The sequence below is a fragment of the Canis lupus genome, chromosome 12, assembly GCF_048164855.1.
Source record: "Canis lupus baileyi chromosome 12, mCanLup2.hap1, whole genome shotgun sequence".
Classification (NCBI taxonomy): domain Eukaryota; kingdom Metazoa; phylum Chordata; class Mammalia; order Carnivora; family Canidae; genus Canis; species Canis lupus.
The window spans coordinates 44,683,832-44,703,788 of NC_132849.1; the positions used below are offsets into that span (position 1 = coordinate 44,683,832).

At 43.8% G+C, this 19,957-nt stretch overlaps 1 protein-coding gene across 2 annotated transcripts in view; it reads right to left on the reverse strand.

Moving 5' to 3' along the window:
* The window catches only part of DRC1 (dynein regulatory complex subunit 1), a 38,284-nt gene that overhangs the window by 5,834 nt on the left and 12,493 nt on the right, over window positions 1-19,957 (reverse strand). For both annotated transcript variants that reach the window (XM_072770766.1, XM_072770767.1), the window contains exons 3-11: window positions 18,063-18,175; window positions 16,372-16,555; window positions 15,652-15,789; window positions 14,591-14,677; window positions 13,828-13,950; window positions 8,224-8,363; window positions 4,815-4,949; window positions 4,303-4,535; window positions 827-939 (exon numbers count right to left, since the gene is read on the reverse strand). In XM_072770766.1, coding sequence (XP_072626867.1) covers window positions 827-939; window positions 4,303-4,535; window positions 4,815-4,949; window positions 8,224-8,363; window positions 13,828-13,950; window positions 14,591-14,677; window positions 15,652-15,789; window positions 16,372-16,555; window positions 18,063-18,175 — 1,266 coding nt within the window. The remainder of the gene's footprint in view (window positions 1-826; window positions 940-4,302; window positions 4,536-4,814; window positions 4,950-8,223; window positions 8,364-13,827; window positions 13,951-14,590; window positions 14,678-15,651; window positions 15,790-16,371; window positions 16,556-18,062; window positions 18,176-19,957) is intronic.

The following is a 19,957-nucleotide window of genomic DNA, read 5'->3' on the forward strand; positions in this document are numbered from 1 at the left end:
GGCGTGGAGGGTGAGGGACACATCATATCACAACACAGTGCACATGGGGGGCGGATGGGAAGACTGAGCGCCCGGCACCCACTCCAAGCTGGGAACTCCTGGGGGAGGTCAGCATGGAGGGGTGGCCACTGGCAGCAAGCCTGCAAATAGAGAGAGGAACACCTGCCTGCTGCCTCTCTCAGCAGGAGCTGCCCTCAGTGGCAAGAGCCAGCTCCTGGCCAAAGAAAACTCTCAAAGGGGTGAGGGGCTGCCAGCCCTTGCTGCACCTCCTCTACACATCTCAGAAACGCAGGATCTAAGTAAACACCACTTGTGTTCCTATAACACCCCAACTCCCAGCTGAGCCAGCTCCAGTGTCTTTACACTAAATCTAGTGGGTTTTGCTAATATACAGTACAGATACCCAAAGCCTCACACCCCCAGAGTAATCACAGATTGAGCTCCCAGAATAAGGCCATGTCAGCTGTGGCCACACTACTGGGCAGGTGGGTTCACAGAGGTGAGACTGGCACCTCTTCTCTTGCAGAATGGGCTTCTTTAAAAACTAATAATAATTAGCAGGAGCCCGTGGGCCAATTTGGCCCACACCCTGCTGACCCACTAAGGGATGACCCATTTGACAGCTGTGGGCTGCTCTGAGGCAGGGTCTCTCTGTGAGGGACCCCTGCTCTGCTGCTGAATGCCTGGGCACTCCCTGCCTCCAGGCTACATCTGGCCTGGCCAGACGTAGCAGCAGCAGCAGCAGCACACAAGAAGCAAGGACAGAGAGTTTGCAAAGCCACCAGCCAGAAGTCCCTCTGGCACAGCCCCACGCAGCTGGCCTCACCGACTCGTCACACAGGAGCATCAGGATCTTTCTGGTAGTTTTTGCGGAAATTTGCTTCGGCAGGTCAAGGTAAGACTCTGCTTCTGAGGCAGCCTCCTCGGTCTCTTCCTCTTCTGCAGACAGGGCAAAGAAAAGAGAGTGGGAGGGAAAAAGAAAATTATTGTTTGGCTCTGTTGACTTTGAGCAACAGTCAAAGGGCTTTCCTTGAGAAAATTTACCTCTTAAAAAGCCTCCTTAAGGCCCTATGGAGTCTCCTCAGCTGAAGAAAGCCAAGTACGTGGGGAAAACAGGGAGGCTGGGGGTCGGACTGGAGAGGAGGATGAGAAATCTGCCATTCTAGGATATTTCGCTGGTCAAAATTTCATCTCCTTGCCAACAACACACTCAAAATCCGGCCATGGCCAGGAAGTGGAAGGGAGAGGATGAACCTATTTATTCTCACTTTAGAAAAATCTAGCACTTCTAGCTACATGCTTTCTAAACCAGCAGCAGATCAGAAGCAGCCAACTAAACTGTGTACCAAGTGGTAGCCTCACTTCTCAGCAAGAGCTGTTGACTAATAGCAGAGCTGAACATTTTCTTGACTAAAATTAGAAATTTAAAGATGTGGGGATACCTGGGTGGCTCAGCAGTTTAACGGCTGCCTTCAGCCCAGGGCGTGATCCTGGGGCCCTGGGATCGAGTCCCACATCAGGCTCCCTGCATGGAGCCTGCTTCTCCCTCTGCCTGTGTCCCTGCCTCTCTCTCTCTCGTGAATAAATAAATAAATAAAATATTTTAAAAAAAAGAAATTTAAAGATGTTTTATACTATACATTTCCTCATCTGAAAATAGTTATAAAAAATCATTGTACTACCAGGTTTTACTAGCTGTTCAAAAGATAAAATGAGATCATATAAATGAAGATATTTTGAAAAGTACAAGATACCATCCTGCTGGTGGAAATACATAATGGTCCCATCCTTATGGAGCAATATCCAGCAAAATTACAGAGGCATTTACCCTTTGATCCAGCAATCCTACTTTTAAGGGTCTATCCCAACAATTCGCCAGGAAAAATATACAAACACGAATGCATAGAGCTATTTATTGCAGCAATGTTTGTAAGAGCAAAAACAAACAAACAAAAACCTGTAAATATCCCAAGTAGCCACCAACAAACACTATCCGAAAACGTTGTAGCATGGCCACACAACAGAATACCAAATAAAAATAGCATGAAGAATATTCCTTCTCACTGCTATAGACTGATCTCCAGGATACTTTGTAAGTGAAAAAAACAAGATGGAGAAAAGCATATGCTCTCATTTTAGAAGGAGGTCTATATATACAAATATATATACACATTTGTTTTTAAAAGCAATGGAAAGATAAACTGTACATTATTAAATAGTTACCCATAGGAGAGGGATAAAATAGAATGGAGAGGATAAGACTACACTTCCACCAATATACCTTGTTTTGTACATTTGGCTTTGGAAACGTAATTATTTTACATAACTATAAAACAAAATTAAATTGTAAAAATCAATGCCTAACAATCAAAAGTAAAACAAACAAAAAGATCTAAATATGTATTCAGTTGGTGACATAACCAAATAGAAACTATTCTCTTTTTTTTTTCAAAGATTTTATTTATTTATTCATGAGAAACACAGAGAGAGAGGCAGAGACAAAGGCAGAGGGAGAAGCAGGCTCCCTGTGGGGAGCCCAATGTGGGACTCAATCCCAGGACCCCTGAGCCAAAGGCAGACACTCAATCACTGAGCCATTCAGGTGCCCCAAATAGAAACTATTCCAAGTGACTTTAAAAGACACCAATCTGGGGAAGCCTAGGTGACTCACTTGGTTAAGCATCTGACTCTTGGTTTCAACTCAGGTCATGATCTCACGGTCATGAGATGGAGCCCCAAGCCCTGCGTCCAACTCTGTGCTTAGCACAGGGTCTGCTTGTCCCTCCCCTTCTGCTCCTCCTCTGGTGTACTCTCTTCCTCTCTCTCTCTCAAATAAATAAATAAAATCCATAAATGAATGAATGAATGAATGACAGCAATCTGTGTGTACATCCCTAGTGGAATGTACCCTAAGAGTAAAATGAACTTCAGAAAGGTTTAAACATTTTTTAGTAATCATTTATTAATGACAGGTTGATATTTTATTCTGCAACTGTTCTGTGGTTCTGGGAAAAGCAATGAATAATAATCTTGAAATGCACCAAGATTTTCAAGTTAGGAGAGAGGAGATATACTTTGATAAGGTTAAGTAAAACCTCTGGCATTCTGATGATTAGGAAGTGTTAGGATAAACACATGATTTATTTTTTCATGAAAATGTAATTCTACACACTATACTCATCCACTAGGAAGGCCTAGAAACTGACCCATCCCCAACAATGAGCACTCCAGCTCCCAGACTATGGTTTCAAAATACCATTCGCTATTTAAAAGGACTAGGTTTTCTTGACCTTGAGAAATGGCTGATTACAGACTTGAAGCAGGAAACATATAAGATTGGAACATCTGTTCATTCTGGAAACCCAGGAAACTATCAGCGACTACTAAGGTTGTATCGAAAGGACCCAGAAGCCAACATGAAGAGACTCTCATTGGCCAAAAATGGGACAATTAGAGTATCAGTAAGGTTAATAAGTGCAGTAAACTGAAACACATCAAACTTGTTTAAATACAATGTGTCATAATGATATTTTTAAAAGATTGATTGATTGATTTGAAAGAGGTGGGGGTGGATGCAGGGAGAGACTCAAGCAGATTCTGTGCTGAGCACAGAGCTTCATGCAGGGCTCGATCTCACAACACTGAGACGACAACCTGAGCCAAAACTGAGAGACGGATGCTTAACCAACTGCATCACTGATGTGCCCCATGATATTTGTTTTATAAAATGTCACTGGTCATCTTTAGAAGATGCTAGAGACCATCCCATTTATTTTGAAAACTAGTAGATAGAGAAAGAACAGCATCTATCCTGTTTTTCCTACATGAAGTGTGTCTCAGGGTAACAAATAGCTGATGAGGGGGAAGATTCTCTTTTCAGAAGTGTTCCAGCTAATAAATGAAGACATGTGATAGAATTTAGAATATCACCATTTTGCAACCCCTAAGGCAATTAATGGATCTTAGACAATGACTACCAGTGGTTGCTAACCTCACAAAAAGAGAGACAACCAACCTGACATTAGTTTATCCCAATGTAGGTACACAACAATGTACTTAGCAAAACTAAACTGAACCAGAATTTGATCAAGTTTCTAGATCAAACTACCAGATTATAATACAGGGAAGAGGATAAAGCTATAAATTATATTAGACAGTTAAAAGCCATGACTATGGACCTCCCAGCTACCAGACCTCTTCCCCCTTCTCTGGACTTCAGTTTGCTCATCTTTGAAATGAATGGGTTGCCACAGTGGTCTTACGGGCCCCCAGCCCCCAGGTCTAGGACATCATTTCAGTCACCTGTTTGCATCAGCACCTCTTCTAATATTTGTGTGGCAGACTTCTGCTGCTGCTGAGATATAGGTCCCACATTCCTCAGGAACCAGAAATCAGGCACCGTCCATGGGAGTCCCAGATGATGGGTATGGATGATCCTGTCTACATCAAAGGCTCTACTTATCAGTTCCTTTGCCTCCTCTTCATTCATCAGCCAAATCTCCCGAAACTGCTTTTCATCGATAAGAGCAAAATGCCTGTGATGGAGAGTTGCTCAGCATGGCCTGGGGACCCTGGGGGCCTGGCCAGGGTCCCCTCCATTAGCAGTAGGGCAAGAACTGAGGTGGAGCTGTGGTGCATCCCGGGTCTGGCCTCCAGGCCTCACCTATGACAGGCTGAAGGCCATCCCCACATATCTCAAGAAAAGGCAGATGACATGCAAGTAAAGGGGCGGAGAAGACAGCACAAAGGACTCTTAGGGTCTGGGCTCACCTCTATTTAGGGCATGAGCCTTGGGACCCAGGTCCCTAAAATACCTCATGGCTTTCTGTAGCTCCTTGAATTGCATCACAAGGCGTTTGTAGTCAGAGGTTAGTGACTGGTTCTCCTCCTGGAACTGCTTGATCTGTTTGGCGTATTTTGATCTCAGATTGTTAAGGGTATCATGTAGGCTGTGGAGCAGAGGGGGAAAGAGTTCTTCTGTCGCTGAACAGAAGCTGTGGTGTATGTTCCTCTCAGGTACTTCACACCATTCTACAGAACGGTGGGTCAGGTTTGTGCAGGTGCAGAAAACCCTCCCATTTATTTCCAAAACCAGGCTGCTCCAATTGTGATGGAAAGGAAAGGAAGGCCACGGGAGGTAAGGGTGTCGTCCAGAATTAAACTCATTTACAACAGTCCAGAAGCCCTGAGCCACAGGAAAGGCCGTCTCCTCCTCAGGAGAGTGACTGAATCTCCCCCAACACACTATCTGTGACCGTGTCCCTACTGAGTGCCACCTCACATATTTAAAGAGCGAATCTCAACTATCTCACTGCTGTGAATTGGATGTTCATTTCACTTCTAATACAAGGAAAATAGAAAGGAAAAAATGAAAACTTGACCCCACAAGTCTATGATATATACTGTTCAGGAGTCCGATAGCTCATTCATTCACTCCTTCATTCATCAAACATGGAAGGTCTCTTGTGTGTCTGGGCTATGTTTGAATACAGAGATGAAAACAAGGATATGTTCCAACACAAGGCACTATCAGTCCAGCCAGAGACAAAGATTCACGCTCAGTAGAGCATGAAAGCGCTGTGGGGGCAGTTCACATAGGAGTCCAGAGGTGAGGCATGGAACTTACCCTGACCTGCAGGTGGAGGGAGCGGCTGAAAGTTCCAGCACAGTGAGGGGCAGTGATAGACTGGCCAATGGCTCTGTGAGTCCAGGCATGTCACAGCTCCACATCTCACTGCCCTGGGAGCTCTGTGCATGGAAACTTGTCTCACGAAATATGCATGGCAGGCACAGCTATTAGACCCACAACCATACTTCAGAGTTCAAACCAGTGAAGAGGTGTCTTGTGTCAGTGCCTCCTTTACATAGGAATGGAGAGTCTGAAGGCCTACATATTGTCCATTTAAAAATTCTAAAGATAAAATTTTCCCTTTCAAGCATTATTCTGAAATAAGCATAAGGTCCCTAAACACACAAACATCCATCCTTTGTGTTTTCAGCCTCCATAAAATGCAAAAATCATTTAACTTAGACTCTGATAAAGCAACATCTAATTCATTTTCTTAACTACAGCATTCTAGGACATTTTCCACATATAGATGTAAAAAATTTTATTAAGTAGCCATCCCAAAGTATTTTTCCCAACATCCCTTAGTAAAGAGGTTTCTACGTGTCATCGAACCACAGAAGCTAATAAAACAAAAATAAACTCCAGGCGCACGCTGCAGGTCTAGGCAAGGTAGCAAGACAGGGAGTGGACAGGAAGAGATGGTTGCAAGGGGAGGCTCAACAAAACATCATGTCCTTGTTGACTGGCTGGAAACTAGAGATGGAGGGGACAGAGGTGGAGGATGGGAAAACTGGGAGGGTAGGCAAGCCTGGTTTCAAAACTTGTCCACTGGCAATGACAGGGACTCTATAAGCTGAAATGTCTTTTGGCAGTCCCAGATAAAATGAGGAGGTGAGGTTGGGATCAGGGATATGCAGCTGAGAGTCATCAAAAAAGAGGTCAGGGGTGCGTGGGTGGCTCAGCCGGTTAAGCCTCTGCCTCTCGGCTCAGGTCGTGATCCCAGGGTCCTGGGATTGAGTACCATGTCGGGCTTTCAGCTCAATGGAGAATCTGCTTCTCCCTTACCCTCTCCCTCTGCCTCTACCCCTCCTCATTCCCCACTCATGCTCTCTCTTTCTCATAAATAAATATAATCTTTAAAAAAAAAAGTGGTTATAAGCAAAGCCATGAGACTGGTATAGATGGTGGATGGGATAAAAATATAAAGGGGTAAGGCGCTTTCTAGAATATTGAATCAGGCAAGAGAAAGCAGAACCACCAAAGGAAACCAATTAGCAATGCACTGAGAAAGAAGAGCAAATTTTCAGTCATAAAAGTCGAAGGAAAAATATTCTGAGATTCGGTGCCAGTAACCACAGGATGAGGCCTGAGGAAGAGCTGTGGTATGTGGCTAGAAGGACATCACTGGTCACCTCCATAGGGAAGTGGTCGTCAAATTTCAGGGTCAGGGGTCAAATTATGAGCACTGGAGGTGAGGGACCAGCCAGTAGCGAGAGGAAAATGGCCAGGTAAGCAAGAAGAGAGAGAGCCCTCACACAGGAGCAGCAGGGTCGACTGAGGGCTTTTCAGGGTAAGGGAAACTGTGCATGCGTGAAGTCAGAGGGGAGCCCCAGAGAAGGGATGATAGGGATGATGCCACTCACCTTCCTGCCCCTGGGATCAAACCCAAGGTCAGTCTCCCATACCTCTGCCCACTGCCGGTCCTACCACCCTCCTCTCTCTCACAGTGCAGTCCCTGTCAGCAAATGAGGAACCTTCAGCTTCCTGCTTCCTCACCTTCAGACCAGCCCTTCACTCCTGGCTCTGGCACCGTCTACCCTGGAGTCCTAACTCTTTTTTTTACCGATTCATATCCCTCCTCCACTTCATTATTTCACTTCCTCAGGAAACCTTCTCAGAGAACTCCTTCTCACTGACAGCACAGATTTGTGGTTTTGTGGTTGTCGTAGATGGGTGAAGAGAGGGAGCAAGAGAAAGGAGAGATCCAGAGAGATACACGCCAAACAATCTCTGGTGGTAGGAATATGCTGTTTTTATGTTTCTATCTTACTTCCAGTTGTACTTCCTACTTCTCAAAAATGCTCACATACTGTTTCTGTAATCACAAGCTGAGAATTTATTCTACAGACGGCCCCGCGCCTGTGCAAAGTGAGACACTTGGCATGAGTACCTACATTGGCATCATTTGCAACAGCAAAAGATTAGAAGCGATCTAAATGCCCAACCACAGGGAAATCATGTGAGAGCTCTTTATGAACCGATATGGAAACATTCAAGACACAGGACAGTGTGTATAGAATGCTGTCATTTAGTCTAAAAAGAGAGGGGAGTGGTGACAGTATTTATTCATGTTTGCTTGTAATGTGGTTAAAGAAATTCAGGAAGAAGCAAAAGAAATGAACAATTATTACAGAGGCGGAAAAGAGGAACCATGCAAAATAGGGGGTGGGTGGGAGACAAAATTTTGTTGTACATTCTTTGGGGGCGGGGAAAGGATTATCTTTTCTAAAAAAACTTTTAAGAAGACTTTTTTAACAGCTTGCTCTCCTCCAGAAGGAGTTCACCCCCACCCCCATTTTCAGCATGGAAGGAAGGAGTTCTTCCCCACCCCCATTTTCAGCATGGACGGGCTGATGTTCTGTGTGCCCGCTTACCGATTTATCTTCCTCTTCTGCTGAGATTTGATCACTGTGCTCTCTTCATCCCTCTTCTTCAGCACCTGGAAGTTGTACTCCAACTTCTCTTGGTTTAGCTGGTAAGTTGCTTTCATCTGCTGGAGCTGCTGCTCAAGAATCTAAAGTTTAATAATAATAATAATAATAATAATACTCACAGGCCTGGTATCCTTGGTTGTGACTGAGCGTCCCTGATTCTTCCTACTGGTATCAGTTGTATCAGAGGAACCAGAGGCACAAGTGCCTCCACCTGAATTCTTAGAAAATCTGTCATCAGAGGCAAATGAAAGACAAGAAAAAATATCCACCGTTCAACTGCAAGCTTAAAGCCTATGTCCCTGAGGCACCTGGGTGGCTCAGTGGTTGAGCATCTACTTTTGGCTCAGGTGTGGTCCCAGGGTCCTGGGACTGTAGGAAATGTGAAAAGTACAGTAAAGGAGAAAAGAGGAGAAGACATAGAAAGGGCAAGAAGAATTATTTAAACTCCACCTCCAAGAGGCATTTTCTGTCAACATATTGGCATGTTTCCTTCCAGTGTTCTTTACATACTTTCCAGTACTTTACATACTGAGATAAAACCATAGCTACAATTTTATATTCCACTTTTCTCCCTTAATATTATAACAAAAAAATATTATAACAAGAATTTTCCACATTAGCTCTATCAATGTAATTTTAATGGTGTATAATATTTTTACATATAATAACTTATTATATATGAAATACTTATCATCCACCATACTATTTTATCATTTCCCTACCATTGTATATCTAGATTGTTTTGAGAATTCTCAATATCAGAAAACAGACGCTGGGAACAATCCTATATAAAACTTCCTGGGTATTTTTATTTCCTAAAGGTAGATTCTCAGAAGTAGACCAGGGACCTCCTTTTTCTCATAACTTTGCAATAAGCCCCTATTACTAAGACAGTATTTCCCAAACCTGTCTGGCCACAGAACAGGTTTTATATTTATAACAAAGTGAGAGCACACGTGAGTTACAAATGCAAGCCCTGGCACATGTTCATGCAAATTTCATTCTTGAAGGCAGATTATTATATAACACTAACTATGGAAATAGACTCTCTATTTTTCCTACATAATCACATCTTGAAAGGGGAAAAAAAAAATCAGTGACTCACTTTGTTAGTTTTGTGAAACCACCACTAGTACCTCACCTAGCTGAACACAGTTTGCAAAACTCAACTAATTAGGCCGTGTCTTTTTCTTTGGGACCTGAAAGAACTCACATCTGAGCTGATTTTATATGCAAAACAACAAACAAAGAAACTCTGTCACCTGACTCTTCGCATTTGCATTTCTTTGCCTGTGCTTGTGGTTAATTATTTATTAAGATTTTATTTTCTCTTGTGGAATGCACCTGCTCCTACTCTTTGCTAAAATAGGTTCCTAGGAGACTGACACAAGGAAGGACTAGCAATGCAACATGCACTGTGGGCTCACCATCTCTATGGGGTCACGGATCAGCCGCTCCATCACCTCAGCTCTGATTCAAGACCCCCCACTGCCTCCGCAGTCACGATGCCACTAGGGATTTATTGGCAGCGCTGACAATGAAATTGCAGAACTAATAGTCTGGTAGTCTCACCCACCAGAGTCTACAGCAGACAGCTGCAAGAATTATGTGATTCGTTATTTGTTGTCAACACCTTCTGCTCCAGATAATTTGGGGAATGGTGACTCTATTGTTAACTATTTCAGGGTTAAGTCTCAACAGACAACTGTCCTTGGTTGTCATACACTGAAGGTAGTTTTTTAAATTTTAAGATTGTAATGGATTTTGTTAACCGTCTGTGCTTATTCTTCCATTTTCCAAAGATATTTTTGTGAAGTTGTACTTTACGTTCCCAAGATTCATGGTAAAACATCATGTTTGGGTTTTGTGAATAATTTATAAAGATTACAATCTATCTTGCCTCCGATGTTATGGTTACTGTAGGTGTTGATCACACCTTCCTGTTTTTCCTGCGTCAGCACAAGCCTCTCCATGCTACCTGCCCACACGCTCCAGAAAACCAGCTGCCGTCATCCCCCAGACAGAATGGAAAATTAAAACAGCCTTTCCCCTGGCCCTGTGGGCTGACCTCGGAGATCCCACCAGGCCTTTTCACGGCCACTCTCAAGAACTGTATCTTGTTTATCTTTGTGTTTTACACAATGTAAGTTTGCAATACTTGTTAAATAAGTAACTTGGTTTTGATTTTTTGTGATTAATATTCTGGTAGTAAAGGTAACAGTCCCTAAAAGTTGAGCTAAACCATTTTACAACTTTAAAAGCACAAGTAGGACCTAAAATAAAAACATTGGCCTCCTGCATCAAGAACTAAGTGTTTCTAGTAGTTTTATTTTGGGGTGGTGGGCAGGTGTGGCAAAATCCTTCTCGAATGCCTAATGTTTACAGGCTTCTTTTTGCTCGTTAATAATGTCACCTTACTGGCAGTAAGCACTTGGAAAGTATGCATTCTTTTCCACTTTTTATACTTTACCCATTAAACCAAATCTATGTGTATTGGATCATTCATATTTTTGTGGTTTGGAAAAATTTTAGTTGCATGTTTTAGAACTGATACAGCGCTATGAATTACTTAGGAAGAGAAAGCCTGATGTTGAGCTACATTCTGTATCTTCTTGACAAAAAATTGATGCTATTTTGACTTTACTGTCTAGTGAGAGTACACCTAAGTGGCATTATGATAAAGTTCGATCTACTAAAATACCCCATGTACTACAATATGGTAATCCCTGATTTGATTATCTGTTTCTAGTTAAATGTGGTACAGTATACTCCTGGTTTCCATTCTAACACAGGAAAGAACCATTGCACACAGGAACTGAACACAGTTCCCCACTCTGAGTATCTGTCTGCCTGCCTCCCACATACTCATACTCCAACTGGGCAGAGGAAGCCAGGAGATGAGGGTCTCCCAGGCTCTCTGCCTCTCTGTCCCTCACCTCCCTAGTCTTACATCAGCCCTCACCCTCAAAAATCTCCCTATATCCCAGAATTTTTTGGCTTTCTTCAAGCATTTGAGGATTAAGAACATGAAATTCTACTCCTACAACTTAATAGATAAATAAATAAATAAATAAATAAATAAATAAATAAATAAATAAACTGATTAGAAGGACATACAAATTGCCAATAGATTTATGAAAAGGGACACTATTATTAGGGAAATGCAAACTGAAACTACGATGAGATACCACCTCACACCTCTTAGAATATCTATTGTCAAAAACCTGGGTGGCTCAGTGGTTGAGCGTCTGCCTTCGGCTCAGGGCGTGAATCCCAGGACCTCCTCACAGGAGCCTGCTTCTTCCTCTGCCTATGTCTCTGCCTCTTTCTCTGTGTCTCTCATGAATAAATAAATTAAATCTTTAAAAAAATGACTACAAGTGCAGGCAAGGATATGGAGAAGGGAATTTCATACACTGTTGGTGGGAATGCAAACTGATACAGCCACTCTGGAAACAATATGGAGGTTCCTCAAATGATAAAATATAGAATTATCGTTTGTTCCAATAGTCCCACTTCTGGATACAGATCCAAAGGTACTGAGATCTGGATCTTGAAGAGATGTCTGTACTCCCATGCTCATTGTGGCATAGTCACAACAGTCAAGATATAGAAACACCTAAATGTCCATCGATGGACTAATGGAGAATGAAAACGTGGTACAGGTATATTATGAAATCTTACTCAGCCTTAAAAAAGGACAATCTGCCATTTGCAACAACATGGATGGACATGGAGGACATTATACTAAGTGAGATAAGCCAGACACAAAAAGACAAATACTGCATGGTCTCTCACTTGTTTGTGGGATCTAGAACAATCAAACTCATAGGAGCAGAGAGTAGAATTTGCAACCAGAAGCTGCCAGGGGCTGGGGGAGGGGAAGCAGGGAGGTGTTGGTCAAAGGGCACAGAGTTTCAGTTACATGGAATGAATAAGTTCTAGGGATCTAACTGTACAACAGAAGGTCTTTGAGTGACAATGCTGTTATTGTATATTTGAAAATTTGTTAAGAGAGTAGATCTTATATTACATGCTCTTAACACAAAAGGAAAAACAAAACAACAAATAAAAGAAAATGAGTTTCCATTATTTCACTGTTTGAGGCCAATAGTGCATAGTTTGGTCCCATAAATTATCATACAACCAAAATAACTTAAGAAAGATCAACAATATCCATTTTCATTAAAAGTGTAATGTATACAGCCCACATAAGGAGCGCTGCCCTCACAGACTTCCACTGTTCTTTGTCAGTGATTCTCATTTCCATGACATTAATATGAGAAAGGCCCAGGAAAATTATCGAGACTGGTAAGAATTTTTGTAGTCTGGAGGGGCTTTGATTCAACCTTGCTACATAAAACCACAAGTCGTAGGTCTTGAAATTCTACGAAAGGCTATGTGGAAAAGCTTTAGACTAACAAGTTTTTCTAGACAGAAACTGAAGTGAGTAGACAGTGCTGGAATGTTAAGAGATAATTACATGACACCTAAATGTAATTAGAGATGAGCTTTTTTTAACTGACTTTGAGGCAGAGAATCCTAAGCTTGGAAAGAACTTTACAAACCAGAAAATCTAACCTCCTTCCACTGCAAGAATCCTTCCTCAGCATTGAAGACAGACACAGTCATGCAGCCTTTAAATACTTTATAAAAGACTCATTATTTTGTGGGATGACCCTTCTCTATATTGGATAGCTCTAACTATTAGAAAGTTCCTGCTGGGGCACGTGGGTGGCCCAGTTGGTTAAGCGTCTGACTCTTGGTTTCAGCTCAGATCATGATCTCAGGGTTGTGAGATGGAGCCCCATGTTGGGCCTTGTGCTCAACAGGAAGTCTGCTTGAGATACTCTCTTCTTCTCTCTCTGCCCCACCAGAGCACTCTCTCTCTCTCTCTCTCTCTCTCTCTCAAATCAATAAATCTTAAAAAAAAAAAAAAAAGAAAGAAAGAAAAGAAAAAAAAGTTATTTCTGATGGCAAGTTGGAATCAGCCTTACTGTGATGTCCAATCATCAGCCAGGGTCTGCTTGGAATATTAGGAATATAGACTATTGAGCCAGACAGAGCTGGGTTTAAATCCAGGGCCTACCATTTGCCAGGTAAGTAGCCTATTTCCTGGTATATAAAATGTGGTCAGTGATTCCTCCCTTCCCTGTTAGTGTGAGGATTGGAGACATCGTGCCTTAGGTGCCTAGACACTCACTATATGGTAGCTGTTCTGCTTTGGCTCTCTGATACACTTAACTCACCCTGGGGATACCTTCCCTTTGCCCAACTAAAATGTCCAATCCTCTCAATGATTCCTCAGGTCACAATTTCCTGGGGGTTTTTTTTGGCAGTTCTTCATGGTTTATTAAAAAAGGAATTCCTCCACATTTATTTTGTACATGAGCTCCTTCAGATATGATCACTTGAAAGCAAGCAGATAATGAATACATATCTGTTGAGTGGACTAACTCTAGAACATTCTGGGCAGTCACCAAGGATAAAACATGCCCGGGTACTCTCTGCTCTGCTACCCAGAGACCGAGCAACAAGTCAGACCTGCACGTCCTGCTCCAGCTTGATCTTGATCATGTTGTACTCTTCCCAGTCCCATATCCTCTGCTTGTTCAGCTGTTTCTCGTAGTCCTCTACTTTCTTGATGCGGTTCATAAGATACTCCAGCTGAAGGCACAGGAAGACCAGGGGAAAGTCAGCCCTGTCCCTGCCCTGACTCAATCCTTCAGGTGGCATGACAAGTGTGACACAGGGAAGGATCTCAAAGTGTTATGAGTTCCTTGGCTCTCAGAAGAGAGCCCCAAGGCTTTGTATTGTTTATCTTCTTCTGGAGCTTCCTTATTTGAGAAACTCCAAGAGGAATGCTCCATTAAGAAATTAGACATGGGCCCTGCGGTCAGACATTTGTATTTTTAAAATAAAACAAAACAAAACCCATTGGATCTTGGTCAAGCTATTCTTTGTTCTTTGTGTCTCTGAAGTAAAGTGATAACCCCACACCCTTTGAAACATCTTAAAACATCCGTGGCTGGGGTAGATGCCTAGGAACAAAGAAGAGAGTGACAGGACTATGGGAACCCCAGTGAGCTGCAAAGGAAGGTCACCAGAGACAAATGTCACCACCAGAGGCAGCAACCATCTGCAAGGCCACACTGACTAACCATGAAGTGAGGTAGTAAATGTCTGCCATGGCAATCCTCCCCAAGATACAAAAAGGCTAGCAAATTCAGTCACAGTAGATATTGCCCTAGATCCATGGATCACCTTGACACACCCCCACCCCCTCCACCACCCACCACCCTTTTACCTCTTTGGCATTGTGAGCCTGCAGGGCCCGCTCCCATTTCTTCTTATTACTGGTCAGCAGTTCTTGCCGTTCTATCTCAAATGCTTTCTAAGAGCAAGAAGGAAGAGGGCTCTAGAGTCTGTTTTGATTGGGCAGGTCCCTCAATATGAAAGAACTCCTAAGTTACTGCACAAGTGCCATGTACCAATCATATAGTCAAAGTCAAATCCAAATGCAAACTTGCCAAGTTTCATTCAACCAAATGGCTATGGAAGGAGTTACACGGAAATCAGGGTTATGAAGTCTGGCCTCCCCACAGATTTAGAGAGGAAATGTGCCAACTGTCCTGTGGCTCAGTCAGTATCAGAGGAGGGAGTTGGAGGAAGGCCAGTGCCTTTGGTAGCAGTTACAGGACAAGCCCTGGCATATGATTCAATCATGCCTAGGGCTGCTGCGTTGCTATGGTTGGGGTTCCCACGAAACAAAGGAGCACGTTGCTCATGAAAGGTAGGCCCGGGAATGTGGAAATGAGTCTATAATAATAATCCAGAGAGGTCCCCACCTTCTTGGCTCCCTTCCATTTTGGAAAGGCTGTCTCAATCTTAATCCTTGACATTTCATTCAAATTCAAAGTATGGATTCCTGAACTTGTTTGGCACTTGAGTTTCCCATGCCCCCACCTGTCTGCCATAAATACAACAAATAAAAGCTCACATACCCCCCTTCTCGACTCTTCTATCCTTACATGCTTTTATTTTCTTTCAGAGCACTTATTGCCACCTGTCCAAGTATATATTTAGTAGTTTATCTGTTTATTGTCTAGCTGTCTCCTGCTGGAATACAGATTCCATCGAGGACTTTGTTTTGTTCATGGCTGTATCCCCAGCCCCTGGTACAGTGCTTGGCACATAGTAGACACTTGATGAATATTTGTTGGGTGAGTGAATGAATGGGTAAATAAATTACATGGCAGAAGCCAGATGACAAGACATCTGGGACCCTCTGTAGATGCTCTGGACAGACCTGGCCCTCCTCCCAGGGGCCCTACATGGGTAGAAGGCAGTTCTTTTACACCCTGTTACCTCAATGTAACTGAGCTCCTGACGAAAGGTTTTCATTACGTTCTTGACTTGTTCTTCCATCCTCTCTAGGAGCAGGCAAATGTCATCTGACTGTTTCTTCAAATCCTTCACATACTGGTCATCTTTTGTTTTTAACTCCTAGAAAAGAATACTTCAAAGGCTGGTCACAAACTGAGACAGAAGCAAGAAGTGTCAAGCATACTCCACCTGGACCTCTTTCTTCAGGACCCGCAAACACTGAGATTGCAACTATACAAAGCGAAAGTGGCTTCAGAAGAATCGGAGGACACCCAGGGAGAAGGCACAGGGAGATGGAGCACAGTGGCCTCAGCCCGGGGCAAAGCCTGAAGGAGCAGCAGGAGGCCAAACCCTGCAGGACTGCTTGCCCCAAGGCTCCTTGTACACTCCCAGACAGCCTAGGGCACCCCAGCTGAGCAATGACTAGTCAACATGGGAACATACCTACCGCAGACTAAACTCCATTGCTTAACTGAAAACATAATCTGAAACAGCATTTGCTATGAACATCCATCTTTCCAAGGTGACCAGTGATTCTAAAATTACTAAAGCTTTTCCTTCAGGCTGAATTTATTGCTGTGCAATACTCTGAGGAATGAAGCTAGGCCTCCAATTTTTCCATTAAGGGGAGCAAACCAATAGGCCAGTCAGATGCCCCAGTCCTCAAGGCAGGGATGGCAGGGGCGGGGCCGGAAGTCTTGCCTGCTGTAACTCGCTGATAAGCTTATTCTTGTCTTCTATTAGCGCAGCGCAGTGCACTTGCTGGGTGCTAAGCACGTCCCACAGGTCCTGGGGGATTCTCTTCTGTCTGCCCTCCTCCCACTTGGCGGTGATTTCATCAAATTTGTCCTGGCTGGTCTTGACTTCATTCTCCAGCTTTTCAAGTCTGCGAATAAAAACACACTGGCCAGGCCAGCCCAGTTCTGGATGCCGCCTCCTGCTGGAGTAGGGCAGGTTCTCAAGAGTCTGAAATACAAGGTCCAGGTACTGAGCACCACCTTCAGATGCCCTCACTCAAAACCATGTGGGGCTCTGAGAGATCTTCAAGATTAATGACGGACTGGCAGTAAGGAGACCAAATAAATTAAGTGACATGGTACAAAAGCAGATCAACCTCAAAGCTATACCTACTTGGACGTGCACACACACACATGCAGATCTAGAGTCAATTTGCCACCTACTTCTGTGACAAGTTAGATGACTCCAGTGATCGAGGCCTGACTTTGCTACTTACTGACTCTCAACTTTAGACAACTCCCTGACTCTCTGCAAGCTGCATTTTTCTCCTCTGAAAGAGGGAGAGGATGAAAGCATCTACTTTCAGATGGCTGCTGTCAGAGTTAAGTGAGATAATGCTCAGCATGGCAGTGCCTTAACAAAGGGTACTCATAATATTTTTGGTGATCAACGTGAGTTCAGGTGTGTGGCCGCTCCTCCCCCAAATGATCAATAAATGACCATGGGGACATTTTACAAATAAGGAAACTCCACTATTAAGCAATGGAAAATCGGCATGGCCTTTCCAGAAATTCCAAAGAGACTCTGTGATGGAGTGAACTGAGGAGGGTGTACCAGACTGCTGAAGGGAGGCGTGAGGATGAGAGCCCCCTCCCAAGCACGGAGAACAGCTGCTAAGACAGATGCCAGGATTCTCTTCCTACCTGAATAGACTGTCATTCTAGGAGACTGCCTCCCAGCAAGAGCGCCAAGCCCTGCAGGGTAGGAGTCACCACTTAACCTCGAGCTCCCTTCTTTCCTTCTCGCTTCCCTTCCCAGCTGGAACACAGAGTACAGTTTATAATTCACTTGCCTTTTTTCCTCAAAAAATGAAAAATGGACCGGTCATCTTCCTAAAGCCCACATTTATGTTGTAACTCTGCCATTTAAGAGCTTGGGTTTTTCCTCAGAGGTTCTGGAACAAGGCCTAACTCCTTGGTGTGCCTGGGAAATTAGCCCATTCGGTTCTGCGTACAGCCGTCAGCGGGCAGTGGGAAGTTGCAAGAATAAAGTCACCAATTGCATGCTGGTAAAGGTAGTAAAGATGCTGAAAGAATTACTTATGCTGAACAACTAAAAATACTGTTAATATCGTGCTGTTGAGGAGATAAGCTAAAATGGCTCAATGAGCTAAATGAGCTAAAGTGGGGGAACAACTAAAAATATTGTTAATATCGTGCTGTTACAGAAATGAGCTGAAATGGCCAAGTGAGGAAAGGGGGAAGGAGGGAGGAAGGCAAGGAAGGAAGGAAGGAAGGAAGGGATTCCTAAGGAGCAATCAGGGGATTCTACTAGAGTAAATGTGACACAGGCACCTTCCAACAGGTGGGGAGGGTTGAGGGATCCACGGAAGAGATATCTTCCATCCCCCAGGCTGCAGAGCAGGGCTTCCTCACCTCTGCCGCTTTATCTCCTCTTCTTCCACTCTCCTGTGGATCTCTCTGATATCTGTAGCTACCTGGATGTTTGTCACCAACTCAGTGCCACAGAGCAGCAGTTTAGCCAATTTCTGAAAACAAGTAAGTTACGACGTTAGAGGGATGCCTGGGTGGCTCAGTCGGTTAAGTGTCTGCCTTTGTTTGGCTCAGGTCATGATCCCAGGGTCCTGGGATCGAACTCTGAGTTGGGCTTCTTGCTCAGCGGGCAGCCTGCTTCTCCCTTTCCCTCTGCCTCTCCCCTCGCTCATGTTCTCTCTCACGCGCTCACTCACTCTCACTCTCCAATAAATAAATAAACTCTTTTTTAAAAAAAGATTTTATGAAGTTAGAAACATTTTGTACAACTGTCTGTAGCTGTTCTAGCCAGCCAAGCAGGAATAAAAGCTTAAGACTCACTTAACAGTAGCCCGTATTTGGCAATTCATTCCCACCAGGGGATGTTGGCGATGTGATATCAGAGCTTACAATTTAATAGCACATGTAATTCTTTTTTTTTTTTTAATTGGATTTATTTATTCATGACAGACACACAGAGAGAAAGGCAGAGACACAGGCAGAGGGAGAAGCAGGCTCCATGCAGGGAGCCTGACATGGGACTCAACCCTGGGACTCCGGGATCACACCCTGGGCTGAAGGCAGCACTAAACTGCTAAGCCACCAGGGCTGCCCACACATGTGATTCTGAAGGTACTTTGGTCTATTCTTGTTAGAGTAGGGATCAGCCAAGCAGCACACTGGCAGGTACTCTAAGTACGTCTTGGCACTTGCCCCCATCGACCCTCCAAGTTGCTGACACCACCAAGAGCCTTTCTGAGAGTTCAGTGGGTGAGATGAGGCAGAGATAATGGCAATCATCCTCCAACATCCATTCCTCCTCCTCTTCTTCGAGGGTCAGAACCCCCAATTTTAACTGGACATTTGACCTTCCAAAATGGATATTACTCCCCAACCTCCTTTGCAGCTTGAATACAGTCTGATCAATAGAACATGAGCAGAAGTGATGTGTGCCACTTCTGAATTGTGTGTTGAAGGGAAAAGGTGTGCCCTCTGCTGCCCCATGTCCCCCTTCTCCCAGGTGGGCTTGTGGTGCTCTGCTGTGATGCGGTGAGCAGATGAAAGCCACATAAGGAAAGGCAGAAGGAGATGAGGTCCCCGGCATCGACGAGCCCCCATATCAGCCCTGGACAGTGTATGTATGCTCTGAACTACTAAGTAAGCCAAAGGACAAAACATCTATGTTATTTAAGCTAACATTACATGGGCTCTTCTGTCTCCCTTAATGACTCAGCAGTTTTGCTACTGGCACCCCCTTCTAAATCCCTCCCTGGGGGCCCGTGGGTGGCTTAGTCAGTTAAGCGGCTACCTTCAGCTGAGGTTATGATCTTAGGGGCCTGGAATTGAGCCCCACATATCAAGCTCCCAGCTCAGTGGCGAGTCTGCTTCTCCCTCTGCCCCTCCCTACCCCCACTCATGCACTCACCCTCTTGCATTTTCTCTGTCAAATAAATAAATAAAATCGTTAATAAATAAATAAATCCCTCTTTGAACCCTACACTCAAGTGTCTTCACTCCTGGCCTTTGGGCGATGACATGATTTCAACAAAAAGTGCAAGTATCCTGAGGCTATTTCTAAGTTTTTCCAAGTCTGTTTTGGAATTTACAAATTCTCCAGCTCTCAAATTATTTCTGAACAAAGAAGCTATAAGCGTCTCTGTACAAAGGAGTCACTGAAACGATCAGAGATTCTATTTCATCTCACCCTTCTAAGGACATGTGGAAATGCAGGGTTTTTTTGTTTTGGTTTTTTTTTTTTTTTTTTTTTGAAATGCAGTTTCAATGAATACAGAACTGGA